This window comes from Chinchilla lanigera, unplaced genomic scaffold (genome assembly GCF_000276665.1).
Source record: "Chinchilla lanigera isolate Chin_1 unplaced genomic scaffold, ChiLan1.0 scaffold00118, whole genome shotgun sequence".
Taxonomy (NCBI): domain Eukaryota; kingdom Metazoa; phylum Chordata; class Mammalia; order Rodentia; family Chinchillidae; genus Chinchilla; species Chinchilla lanigera.
This window is the reverse complement of record NW_004955519.1, coordinates 2,583,383-2,597,517: the sequence shown is the minus strand read 5'-3', so window position 1 is coordinate 2,597,517 and position 14,135 is coordinate 2,583,383. Positions and strand designations below refer to the sequence as shown.

The window sequence follows — 14,135 nt, the reverse complement described above, 5'->3', positions numbered from 1 at the left end:
GCTAGTCTAGGCACGTTCTCCTGGCAAAGGCAAAGGTGCAAAGGACAAACCCCATTATTCAAGTGCATTCCAGACCTCTGCTTGCATCATCTCTGCTAACACAAAGCAAGACACATGATAAAGGGCACAGAGACATAACCTGCATTGGGATGACACTCAAAGTGGCATGACCTTAGACATTCTCACAGGAAAGAATAAAGAATTGAGTCCATCAATAGACTATAGTCCCCAGAAATAAACCTGTGCATCTACTACAGCCATCTGATTCTTAGCAAAGGTGCCAAAGACATACTTTGGAGAAAAGACAGTCTCTTAAACAAATGATATTCAGAACACTGGATATCCTTATGTGGAAGAATGAAACTAGATCCTAATCTCACATTCCATACAAAAATCAACTCAAAATGGATCAAAGACTTTAAGACAATTCTAGAAGACTTGAAACTACTAAAGGAAAACAGGGGAAATACTTCAAGATATTGGCACAGGCAACAATTTCCTAAATGAGACTCCAATAGTCCAGGAAATAAAAGGAAGAATAGACAAATGGGACTGCATCAATAAAAAGCTCCTGTACCAAAGAAAGCAAGTAACAGAATGAAGAGTCAGCTCAGAATGGGAGAAAATCTTTGCCAGCTATTCAATGACAGAGGATTAGTCTCCAGCATACATAAGGAACTCAAAATGTTAAAAACAAAAGAACAAGCAATCTAATAAATAAATAGGCAAATGCTCTGAATAGACACTTTGCAAAAGAAGAGGTATAAATGGTCAATTTTTTTTTTTTTTTTTGGTGCCGGGAATCGAACTCAGGACCTTGCAGTTGCTAGGCAGGCACTTGTACCACTGAGCCGTATTCCTGGCCCTAAATGGTCCGGGAATATATGAAAAAATATTCAACATCAGTAGCCATCAAGGAAATGCAAGTCAAACTTCACTGAGATTCCATCCCACTGCAGTCAGAATTACTATTATCAAAAAATAATAATAGCAAATGCTGGTGAAGATTTGGAGAAAAAAAAGCCCTTATACACTGTTGGTGAGAATGCAAATTAGTATAGCCACTGTGAAAGACAGTAAGGACATTCCCTCAAAAAAATTAAAAATAGATCTAGTATATGATCCAGTTATACCACTCCTGGGTATATATATGAAGAAAATGCAGTCAGTACACAAAATAGGTATCTGTATAACCATGTTTATTGCAGATCCATTCCCAATAACCAAGACATGGAATCAGCCTAGGTATACAATCAACAAATGAATGGATTTTTAAAATATGGCCTATATACACAATGGAGTATTTGTGATAAAGAATAATGGAATCATGCCATTTTCAGGAAAGTGGATGGAACAGAAGGTCATCATGTGTAGTAAAATTAGCCAGACACAGAAAGACAAGATTAACCCAGTTTTACAAGTCTTCTCGGTTTTACCACCTGTGATGTAAGTGGCACTTTGTTCTATTTCCTCTAAACTTAACTCTATTAAGCTTTCAACTGTATTGCATTTCTAGTATAAAGACTTGCCCAATATAACAGTAAACAAACACTCTATCCTTCTTGTTTCACTAGGCTATTGTATCTTTGAGTTAGGTTTTGTGTAACTCCCAACATTTTCTTACCCCTTAAATCATTCTGATTCCTCTCTTTGGCAGGACAGTATCCATTTCTAATATTCTTCCTTTTAGTATGATCATCACTGCTGTGTTTTTAAAGGAATGGAATAATTTTTTCTCTCTTCTTTCCAGAACCTTCCAGGTAATACTGGTCACAATACTCACAGAAAGTTACTCACTTAAAATCATTAGAGGACAATCTTGAATAGCTTCTAGGTCTTCTCCTGGGTCATAAATGATTTGTGATGGCTCATCAACTCCCAGGAAGAGCTAACACATATACAACCTGTATTGTCTATTGTATATATATAATTTTACTATTTACGAAAACCTTTAATGGTGAGCTTATGTTTTGACTGTAGGTAGGATCATTTTTCCAACCACTTGTTTATGTATCAATGATTGGCTCAGTATCTGCTTTGTGACATACTATAAATATTTATATGGCTAAAGAACTTTTTCAGAATTTGTAAAACTTCTTTGAGGTAATAAATATAGCACAGGGGCTGGGGACTTAGCTCAGCGGCAAAAGCACCTGCCTGGCAAGTGCAAGGTCGTGAGTTCGGTTCCCGGTACCGGAGAAAGACCAAAAAAAAATTAAAAAATAAAAAAAAATAAATATAGCACAAAAGTAATATTAAAAATACTAGGTGATTTCTAATACAAAAAATATTAATGGTAATTCAAATATTTTATTTGCTTTTGGTTAAGAGTTGGTTATTGAGCAAATGTTAAACACTGGGGATCACAGAAACAGTTATTTTCTCTTTCCAAGAAGTTCATTTAGAGTTTATCTCAAAAAAGATAAAGTAGATCATCAGATAGTTTCATTAAAATAAATTCACATTATTTTTAATTTTGTGAGTGAGTGCATGTCTTATAAAGAGGACATGCTGGCCCATAGTAAAATATGGGGTAAAGTAAATCACATGCAAATTTATGGGAACAAATTCTCCCCTTTGTGCAGGAAAGCTTTGCTGTCAATATACACAGATGAAATGATGGTATTTCTTACTTCCTGACCCTGAGTTCTCTGCTGCCTGCGGGCCAAGAAGCAGTCAAAGAAAAGAATATTATGGCTGTCTCTGGGAACTACATCGCCTGCCCCCAAGTTCACATTCTCCCAGCATCTGTTCTGTGAATCTCAGAAGAGTCTCAGAAATAGGAGGCCTTTGCTTCCTCCAGCTCTGATTTTTTCTCCTGAAAAAGAACAACCAACTTGAGATAGCAGTAAGACTATGGGTGTTTCAGAAGGCAAAACCCCTGAATAATAATACTGTCATTGTCAATGTTGACTTAGAGAAAGCTAAGTGCCAGACATGATATGACATGAGAGAGAGAGAGAGAGAGAGAGAGAGAGAGAGAGAGAGAGAGAGAGAGAATCATATATTCTCTAACCTCAGCAATCCTGTATAATATATATTACTAGCAGCATGGTCATAATCTTCAGTTTACAGATGACAGAAATGGGACTGAAGGAAGTTAAGAAACTGGCTCAAGACCATCAGTTGGTAATATTCAGAACTAGGGTTAGAACCGAGGCGTCTGGTCCCAGCATCCATACTTCCAGTACCATTGCACACTTACACATGACCACGCTAAACATGCGCTCACTATCTGAAAAGCACACCGTAGCTCAGACATCTGCTCATCTTGGTACCTCTTATAACCCCTGCCACAGTGGCCAATACTTCTCGAACTCATGATCCTCTTGACTCAGCCTTCTGAGTGCTAGGACTACAAGATTGCACTACAACACCCAGCTAAAGGGATCTCAATACTTGTGATCAGACAATAGAAAGAGGAGCCACTCCCTTCCCTACCCACTGCCTTCTTCTCCAGGCAAACCCATAGGTGTGCCTGAGTATATCAATGCACGCTTCACCACTACTTGAAGAAGGAGACATCGAGCTTCTTGCTTGCTCCTTACATTTAAATGTTCTCATTTTTTCCTTAAAAGATACATACTTTCCTTGGGTTTAGACAGACCTAGTGATTTACACTTTTTCATTTCTGATGTTTGCACTAATCTATCTGTGCAACTCAAAAACGATAGCACTTTAATGATTAGAGGTGGCTTCATAGACGGTCCTACATCTCATTCTATAACATGGCTTTTTCACTTATGGGCTCTCAATAGAACTGTTATATGTCTATTTTAAAAGTGTAGTTCTCTCTCCCACTAATAACAATGAGGTCTTACTGTTCTTCCACGCCTGTAAGCATCAAGAACTATTCTGGCGATTCTGTGTATTAATCCAGTCTTCATGGCAACCTTATGAGGTAGAGATAAATATTTTCTTTTTCACTGATGAATAAACTAAGGCCCAGAGAGGCTAATTAACTAGTTCAAGTTCACCTAGTTAAAAAGTGGTAGAGGCAGAATTTGGATGTAAGCAGTCTGGCTTCAGAGCTCTTAGGCATGATGTTAGTATACCTTCACCACCAAGCCATTCTCCATTCATCTCAGAATGAAAACAAACAAACTATACTGCAGTCACCCCCAATAGAAATCAAGTTACAAATGAAAGGGAAAACTGCAATGAACAGATGAAGAGAGGCAAGACCAAAATGTGAGACAAGACAAAACATCTCACAGGACAACATGGACATGAAAATCCACATTTCTGAAGAGCAAAAAAGAAAAAGAAAAAAAGAAGAAGAAGAAAGAAAATCCACATTTCTTGAGGTTTAGAAAAAATATATCTTGGAGGATTTCAGATGAGGCAGCAGCTCTCAAATTTGATTTGCTCAGTGAATGCCAGTAATTGAATTTAAACATGCAATGCACTAATCATTTGAAAAAACATAAGACTCCAAACTGGATTTGTAAAGAAAACGTCTTTGAAGAAAAGAACTCATATGACACAAAAATCTTTTCTCAAATAACTGTTCAATTTTCCAGCACTTAAAAGTACAAGTATACTGCTGTGGGATCTGTGAGAAAAAAAAATTCTTAAATTCTTGCATTTGTCGAATAAAGCATCTTGTTTTCCCAGAGCATTCTGAGATTTTTCAGAACCATTTTAATTATAGTTTTTCTTGGAGAGCTCTGCTGTGACCTTTGGAAGTCCCTCAGAGCTCTGTGACAATGAGAGAAGGAATTCCCAAGTCCAGTCTCACCCAACTTATGGTTAACTTAATTACTAGCTGGTTCTCTCGGTAAGACTCCCACTGCACTTTTCAATTAATAGTCATTTGTAGAATCTTCAGACATTCTTATAGGCTAGAGGAAATTACTAACTCGATAACTTATGGCATTTCCATGAAATGCTTTGATAATTATGATGGTAACTTTATAATGCATATTCACTTGTTTCCACAATCTAGGCTACGACCAGTGAATTATTTTCTAACAATTTTTTAAATAAACCCCAGGGTAAATCAAGTTTAGTCATCTGGGACTCCAGAATCAGAGATACAGAAGCAAACATGCAACTTCACAGCTTAGAGATTTCCTTGATTTCCCCTTTCACATTTATGGGCAGTAATTCAAATATTTAAAGAGCAACATACACCCACTCTGTATCCATGAGAACTTACCATCTTTTGAACATTCTCCTCAGTAATATTGGTGTTATAATTCCAAGAAGCAAGTGAACTTTGATAAGATAAGTCTTCAGCTTTCTCATTAAAGTTGTCCAAAAATGTCTTGGCCTGTTCCTCTATAGTGGACTGAGCAGCAGTTACAGCAACAAGGCTGAGAAGGAACCAGGAGGAGCCTGACATCTTTCCCCGTGCACCAAGACCTCATCCACTGAACAACTTTCCCTAGAGTAAAATCTCCTCCTGAGTTTTTCTCTCTCATCAGCCTTTGAACTTGGGTTGGGCACTGAGGAGAAAAGAAAAAAAAAGACAAGAGGAAAACAGTAAACAATCTGCTGAACCAATATAAAGTTAATCCTGGAGAGAACAGATATGTAAACAGATTTTAGAATGATTTTTTTTTTAGTAAACCAAATAAAGACATGTTATTCATTAATCCTAGAAAACCTTAGCTCCCCTAGTACTTTACAGCCAAATCAAAACTTGTGCAGTTGGTTAATATGTTCCTAAAAAGCTGTTAAAGGTACACTGAGGGTGTTATGATTTTACAGTAATGAGAGAGGGCTGGAATTAAACATCAGGGAGATATGTTGGTGTTTATATATTTTTGGACAACTCCATTCATGGTTATCCCTCCTTTGTTTTTATTTCAAGATCATTTTCACAGAAACTCAGTAATCTACTTGGGTAACATTTTCCCTTCCAAATAAGTGACTTCGCCTTAGTCTTCATAGAATTCATTTTTCCTGACCAATTGTAATTACCACAGCTATTTTTAAAAGTTGTAAGACTACTCTCCAAGACACAGGTTAACTCTCCTGACATGGCTTTGGGAAATCCAAAAAGCTTCATCTTCTATTTCTCAGACCATCACATTAAACACTGCTTCTATGGCTGACTTCACTATATGCCTCCTTCCCTTTCACTTACCTGTTCAAAATTCAGTGGAGGTCACAAAGTAAGAATGTCTCCACATGCATGAAATCCAAAGAGTGTCGATGTCAAGTTCTGGTCATCCATAGCCAAGGGATCATAGCAGCCCAGAATGCAGAGAGACCTCAGTAGTCATTCTGTTGAATCTCAGCAGCTGACTCAGTCCTTATTCCCAGGGTGTAGGTATGTCACAGATAAAAGAGAGGAGCCACTTTAAATGGCAAGGCTCATAGGCCTGCTTGATTGTGATTGTGAAACCTTCACACAGAGAAAACATTTCTTCACCCAGAAAAACAAGTCTTCCAGGTTCAGGTGAAGTGACAATAACCAAGGCTTAATAAAAATTTCTACTACTTAACTTTACACCACAGTTCTATATATTATTTTAGAATGGGAAAAAAACTGTCTAAAGTGCTTTATGTTGTGCTAATTTATGTAAGCATCACAACAAACCTATAAGCAAATTTTTATTGTCATTTTATGTGTTATGACACTGAGCTTAAATAAACTGCCAAACCTCACTTGTCTAATAAGTGGTGGAGCCGGAACATGAAACCATACAGTCTGATTCCAGATTATAGGCCCTTCACTAAATCGTGGTCTATAGCCTAAAAGCAAAAATGGAGCCACAGGTAAAGAGCAACAGAAGGGCTTTTGCCTGTAATGAAGATGATGGATTGATTCTGCTACATCAAATGTGAATCAAGTGTACTATCCTTTGAGGAAATAAAGCAGTTGCCAGATTGTAATAATAATATTAATAATAAAGAATGGTTACGGAAAGTGAGATGGGGGGAATCCAGTCCAGGAAGTTTCAGTCAGGTTCTCCCCACATTCAAGGGAGCTGAAATCCACTCCTTTCTCACCTGCATTGGGAAACCAACAGGCAACAAAAAGGAAAGCAGCACGTGAGTCTCTGAACAAAGAGTTGGCATGTTACTTGAGTCAAAGCTGAAGCACACCTCTGGTCCTGTAACTTCCTGAGTGGAGCACTTGGGTTTAGTGCTGAGAGGGAGAACGGAGTAGTCCAAATGAAATTCACCAAGGCGGAAAATTAGATTAATATGATCAAATTGAAGTGGAGAAAGCAAAATATAAAATCCAAGCTAAAAATAGATGGACAAGCACCCTAAGATAATAGTGAGGCAGGAAAATGTGGGAAGCCAAGAAATTTTGCGAAGCAAATGCAATGGGAGAACTGTTTACACTGATTCTGTTCGAAAATTAGCTCGGGATGGCCAAAAGCAAGCAATGACTGAATTGCTGGAATTTTTGTTCCACTCTATTGAGAAGTTGTTGCCATTCTGATAGTTACCTGGAAGTGTTCTCTCACCCCATTCTGAGAATAGAAAGAATCCACTGAAGACCTAGTGGGTGGGACCCAGAAAATCAACTGATCCAAAGGAGTGCATTGTCTTTGAGAAAGAATGTAGAAACCGAAGATATCAGAGGAATGGACACACAAGAAAGCTGTTCCAGTTTTCAAAAAAATGGGAATGGGGTCCATTCATAAAAGATAGATCATGTGTGACCATGATATTTGACAAAACTATAAAATATAATATTTAGAATGTGATTTGCACCTGGAAAAATATGTATGTGGTCCACGGGGGATTCGCTAGGAGCAAGTCAGACGCTACCTATTTCCCCTGATAAAATAATATAATTGTTTTTAAAAACCCAAAGACACATTATCCCCTCTTTTTCAATAAGGTGCTTAGCAAAACGTAAAGTGCTACAACTAGACCCAAATGTCCCCTGAAAGAACCTCTCTGCACCTAATTTCTTTAGTGTAAAGCTAATGATAGCATTATATCCACTGCATAGGGATATTGTATTATATGAATTAATACATGAGAACACAAAGAACAATACCAGAAGCCTAGTAATAAAAGCCACTCAAAATGAAAGGAGTAGTGCAATAATGCATTAGCTTCCATATTAAAACATCTAAGCAACTATGGGCATGGTCATCTTTCAAGGATACTGCAACAGAGATTGGCTGACAGCTTGACTCAAAGGTGCACCTGGACTGTAAGACCCTGCATTGTTGAAGTTTGCCAGCTGGTGCTAAAATAGTAGGAAGGAGAAATTCACCAAGGGAATGAACAGGATCATTTGCGAAAAGGAAAGGCAGTCAGTCAAGGAGTCCGCATGAGCCCAGCGGTGGAGAACCTGACAGGTGTTCTGATCACCTAATTATGGTTGGGTCCTGGTATAAAACCTCCTGGGTTAAAGGAGAAGACTGAGTCTATCATTTCAGTCTTGACAAAGGGGATGTCATAAATGCTAGTGATTGTCTCCCAGTACTCACAGATACTGTCTTCATGATTGCCTACACTTTGCACCAGGCTCTTCAAGGCCACATTTACCGGTAGAGATTGTGAGATCCATTTTAGAATTAAGTAAACCAAGCTTTCCAACGTTCCCAACTCTGGCCCAGGTTCCCGCACATGATAGGTAGTAGGGCTGGATTTTGATCCCAAGCTATCTAAGAGATCTCTTCTTTCCATGGAGTCATAGATTCAATCATCAGCCAGCTTCAAATAGGTCTAGTAAATCTTCATGATCTGCTGTGGCCCACATAAGCAAAGCTAAAATGTTTTGCTTTAATTATGCCAGTTTTACATTTTAAAGCCATTTTAGGGACCATTCTCCCTGAAATATATGCCATTCTAATCAGGATGTTGCCTAGATATAATTCTTATTTTTCAGATGTCTCAGTGTAATCATCTTGAACATTATTTACTGGCTAGGCTATAATGTGACGGTGTCATCAAGGCTTTCCATTGAATGGCTCCAGATGACTTTATTGCTATTAACTCTGCTGTCTCTGCACATTCTGCATTCACTGTTACTTGTTGGAGCATCGACTTCTAGTGACCCTGCCCACCAAAAATCCCCTCCTTGTTTCTCATCTACTCTCTGCTAGGATCTAAATGGAAGCTAGATAACCAAGCAGTTCAGTCAGAAAGTTTCCTCTTCACAGGCTCAAACCTGAGCGTAAGTCTTCACTTGGCTAGAGCAAAGTGCACAGACTTTGAGATCCATATTTCCCTTACTGATCAACTTTTTGTGTACTTCCACCTGACTCATTAATGGTAACATTCCAAACGGATATAGCAAAACTCTCCTCTACTTCCCTGAAGTAGGAGATAACTGTACTAAACATCAAAGAAGGAAGGGTGTTTTGTGCAACTTCTTATCATGAAATTAGTTGAGTCATGCTTCTGACGGGAACAAACAGATACCAGGAACATAAAGCATAGGTAAATTGAAAAGCTGACGTGGCCAAGAATTATTTGCATTTAATACAACTGATTTTTACCATGTGTTTATCTCACACAATGAATTTATAAGTGCTTTACAAAAATTGAACAACAAATTGGGGGTTTTTTGCATAAAGGAACAGCTAAGAGCTCCTTCCTGTTTACATTTTTAGTTACATAGTACTCCATTTTTCCTATAGGTAGAGCAAGGATAATAGTCATTAATCAACTGGACAAATATTTTCAACAGAGTTCAAATTTGGAGGGATAAACTGTGCATGCCAGGGAGGTTGTACTGATTATGACTGGCCTTAATTCACGATAGTATAGTGCTTGCCACAGTAACTGTTTATTTATTTTCACACCTAGATTCTACAAAGGATCAGGCAACACTACAGCAAGACAATTATTAATATAAATTTACAGGGGGCTGGGGATTTAGCTCAGCGGCACAGCGCCTGCCTGGCAAGTGCGAGGTCATGAGTTTGATTCCCGGTACTGGAAAAAAGTCAAAAAAAAAAAACAAAAAAAACTTTTCTTCCTTAAAATATAAATTTACAGCTAGGGACTTAGAAACCCTAAGCTTCTAAAAACTTGAGAGTTTGTCCAAAGTGAAATGGGACCCATGATAGACTTTGAGCAGAAGAGTGACATAGCCTCACATCAAAGAGAAATCACTGTGACTGCTTAAAAATAATAAACTGCATTTAGAGCGATATGGTGGTGGTTTGGTGGTAGCAGAGGTGTTGGCAAGATGTGGTTGGATTCTGAACGTGTTTTTAATCACACTGATGAATTGAAAGTGGACTATCAGAGAGTCACACCAGTATTTTTGGGTTGAACAACTAGAAGGACGAGGTTGGCATCAATTCAAATGAGGAAAGTTTCTGTTACAATAAGTTTGTAGGGAAAACTATGAGTTCAGTAGAATTTGTGGTATCTGTTAAAAACCCAAGTGAAGGTGCTAGGAAGGCAACTATATGCATAAATCTGGAGATGGGCAGGATGGAGATATAAATTTGAGAATTATGAGCTAAAGGTGGTTAGTCACATATATCTTTTCAGCCAAGATCAGAAGGAAAAGTTCATTGTTCAGATCCAATCTACTGAAAATTTTTACTTGGTCCAGATCTAAGGAGAAAAATAATATATATAACTAAGAAAAAAATTTACTAAAACAACCCTCCTAGAGGAGCCATCTGTAGAATGAACGGGAAGGTGATACAGGGGAGTTTCAGATTTGGCCAGAGTATTAAATGTCTTCACCAGTTTGTAGTAGAATAGAAATGTCTCAGGAACACAGGCTGATTAAGGTGAAGTAAGGTTTGGGTTCAGGAAAGGCAGATAACATGAAAGATAGTCAAGGTCAAATGGCTTACACCAATTCCAGGTCAAGGCTACAACACTGGTAAGCATTCAATGCACGAGCACTTATTTTGGAGCCAGATCAGATCCTGCCTCTCAGCGAGAGTTTGAAGGAAACTGAAGACTTACGCTTCAGTCAATGCTTCCTAATTGACTCTGAATATCTTAGAACAGGCCCTCACTATTATTCTCCATTTCAGCTTGTGGACTAAGTATAAATTTCACGTTTTGTAATCCAATTGGCAATATTCAACAGTAGCTGTCTCTATGAAGTCCGTCAGGATTATCTTGAAGACCTCATTGTACCCCTCCCTCTTCATTGCCTAAGTGATTGGTCTGGGTCATCAGTGAGTCCTGGTCAAGGCTACTAGGTCCAGCCCAAAATTCCATATTCACTCACAGTCCCTCCAACCAAGGTGGAAGAGGACACCCATAGGGAGCTAATGGAACAATATCCAGATAGAGCCAGTTGTACTAACTTCCAAGGTCAATCCTAGGAATGCTGACAAAGGCAATAACATCCCAATTATATTTAATTCTGCTTTGCCTCTTACCAGTCTTGCAACTCAGAATTTCTTTCTTTTCCATATTTTATTAAAAAAGGTAAAAGGAAATTTCATAACAAAATAATAGGAGACTAACAATAGCTAATACATTGCATATTGTTATCTTTAAGATAGTTATTCAGAGTACAAGACATGGGCATTAAAATTTCTCCAGTCGATATTAGCAAAGTGCTATCTTTTTTAATGAGTCAAAGCATAGAGCTCAAGGTACCAAATCACTTTATTAAAATTAATCCTCCTCACCATCACCACATATATGCATACCAACACTATTTAGGCAATTTTGTTCTTTATTGTCCTCTTCGGTACTTACCACAATCTGGTACCTATACAGGTAATAAAATTTTATTAATTTATTTTTGCATTGTCTGTCTCTCCCCACTAGAATATCAACTCCAAAGGGTTAGAGATTTTTCTTTGTTTTGTTCACTACTATTTCTGCAGCTGCCTAGAAGAGTGGTTGGCACATAACAGGCACACGATAAATGTTTACAAAACGAAGACATTGTACATAAACTCAGTAGTGAGAAGCAGGAGGGTAGCAGCTCAGTAGCCTACTCTACATGTGGCATAATTCATTTTTCATGCAGCATAATTTGTGTGTTGGTTCATCCATGGGATGTGATGAGTAAGGATTAGTATCAACTGAAAAAATGGAATTTGTTACACAAGATGAGATTTGGAAGCTATAATTTGAGTTAATATAGCAGAAGACCTATGGGAGGGATATCATGATTATTATAAGTCAGATATTGGGCGAGATGCTTTATATGTGCTATCATTGGATCCATCAAGTGAGCCTGTAAGAAAGATTTTGTTACAGTCTTTTTATAGATGAAGACAATGGAATTTACTTCTATCAGGCAACTTCTTCCAACATGCTGCTATCAATTACTGAGCAGCAAAGGTAAATGTTAAGCATTAGTCAGTCTTCCATCTCACCCAGATACCCTGTGTGACTGAAAACCATGGTAAATGTTTTTTTTTTTTTTTTTTTTTTTTTTTTTGGTTTTTCTCCGGTACCGGGAACCGAACTCACGACCTTGCGCTTGCCAGGCAGGCGCTTTTGCCGCTGAGCTAAATCCCCAGCCCCAAACCATGGTAAATGTTTACATTCTAAAAATTTTTTTGCAGTAAAAGACACATTAACATTAATACCACTCAAAGCACTCCCTCTTTCTTCGAACACTCTTATCTGATCATTCTTGTCACTTTTTGAAGGACGTATAGAACTCTTCTTTTGTAAGTGTCTTTAGTTGCACGGTCATGGCTGCCTCGATGTCCTGAACTGATTCAAAATATTTATCTTTCATGGTCATTTTGACTTTGGGAAAGAGCCAGAAGTCACCCAGTGCCAAATCTGGTGAATAAGGTGGATGGGGATGCAATGTAATGTTTTTACAAGCGTGAGCTTTCATTAGATGATGCTCAGCAACAGCATTCACCATATTTTTTATCATACCTCATACAGACACTCACAGAAGAGAACTTTCAGAATTGCTTCAGAAAGTGGCAAGGACGATGGGATAAGCATGTTCAAAGTGAGGGGAAGTATTCTGAGGAGGATTAATGACAATAGTCTTTTACTGTAGTAAATTTTTAAAATCTAAATATGCACCATATATTTTGATTACCCTTGTATCTCAGCCTGCAATCAATGTCCTAGGCAGCAGAAGAGGGAGGACACTGCGGCATTATCAGATGAACCATCTTCATGTATAACTACCATGATACCAAAGCTTATTGATTACTGTCAAACTGGAGTGTCAAGGGATGAAGTCACAGCAGTGGAAATCCTCTCAGATGATCTCACTAATAATTAATTTTTAACTTTTTATTATAGTAAATACTCTGTTGATTTTTCACTTGTGCCCAGTTGCTGCCCTATTTGTGGTCATAAATTGGCACTCCTTTTCTCACAACTGTAGTTATCAAAATCTTTAGTGGATGACATGGAGGATATTATTCTAATATGGATGTCAAAATTAGATGCCCCATAAAATTATAGTACTGTAGAATATAAATATAAAATATTCTCTAAAGTATTCTAGATTAAGAGACAAGAGATGTACACTCCTTTTAAATGCAGTCAGCAAAACATAGCATTGGTAGTTATAACACTGCTAATTTATTCCATAATCTGGTGGCGCTCTGAACTCAAGAGGTTAGAATGCCATCAAGAGTTCATGCCACGGAGGTCATTATGTGAAGTGAAATAAGCCAGATACACAGAGAGAAAAAACACATGTTCTCACTCACTTGTGGAAACTAGCAAGTTAATCTTGTAGAAGAATGGAATGCAACTGTGGTCACGAAAGGCTAGGAAGGGTGGTGGGAAAGGGGATGGATGGAAAGAAATTCAATAAGGGACACCAAAACACAAGAGTGGAAGGATTACTTCTGATTCCTCTTTAGCACGTGAGACAGGTATTGGTTAAAACTGATACATTTCAAAATTATCAAAGAGTACAACAGATCCAACACATAAAAATGATTGAAGAAAGTAATGTTTATTTTTCTGATTTGATTATTACACACTGTATATACTGTATATTAAATTACCATATGGTACTCTATAGAGATGTATAAATGTTATGTCTCAATTAAAAATAACCTGGTTAATAACACTACTGGAGGAGATGCTATTCCTTAAATGTGGTCCTCATTGTCCACTATTAATTTCATCAAAGCTAGGGTAGCCAAGTAATCACAGACATGAATGAAGAGGCCAGACTACTGGCTAAATTCTAAAGCTGTTCTGGAAGCCGTGTTGGGCACGTTTGCTTCTACAGTGACAAGATATCAAGAGAACTAAGGTGAGGTCATCATGCTCTGCGA

General features: G+C 37.9%; 1 protein-coding gene across 3 annotated transcripts in view; it reads right to left on the bottom strand.

The window, feature by feature from the left end:
• Ace2 (angiotensin I converting enzyme 2) overlaps window positions 1-6,289 on the bottom strand; it is a 52,477-nt gene extending 46,188 nt beyond the window's left edge. For 2 of the 3 annotated variants that reach the window (XM_013506975.1, XM_013506974.1), the window contains exons 1-2: window positions 6,095-6,289; window positions 5,162-5,450 (exon numbers count right to left, since the gene is read on the bottom strand). In XM_013506975.1, the coding sequence (XP_013362429.1) occupies window positions 5,162-5,347 (186 nt within the window). In that variant the 5' untranslated portion in view covers window positions 5,348-5,450; window positions 6,095-6,289. 3 annotated transcript variants of the gene reach the window in all.
• Between the last annotated feature and the right edge of the window lie 7,846 nt (window positions 6,290-14,135).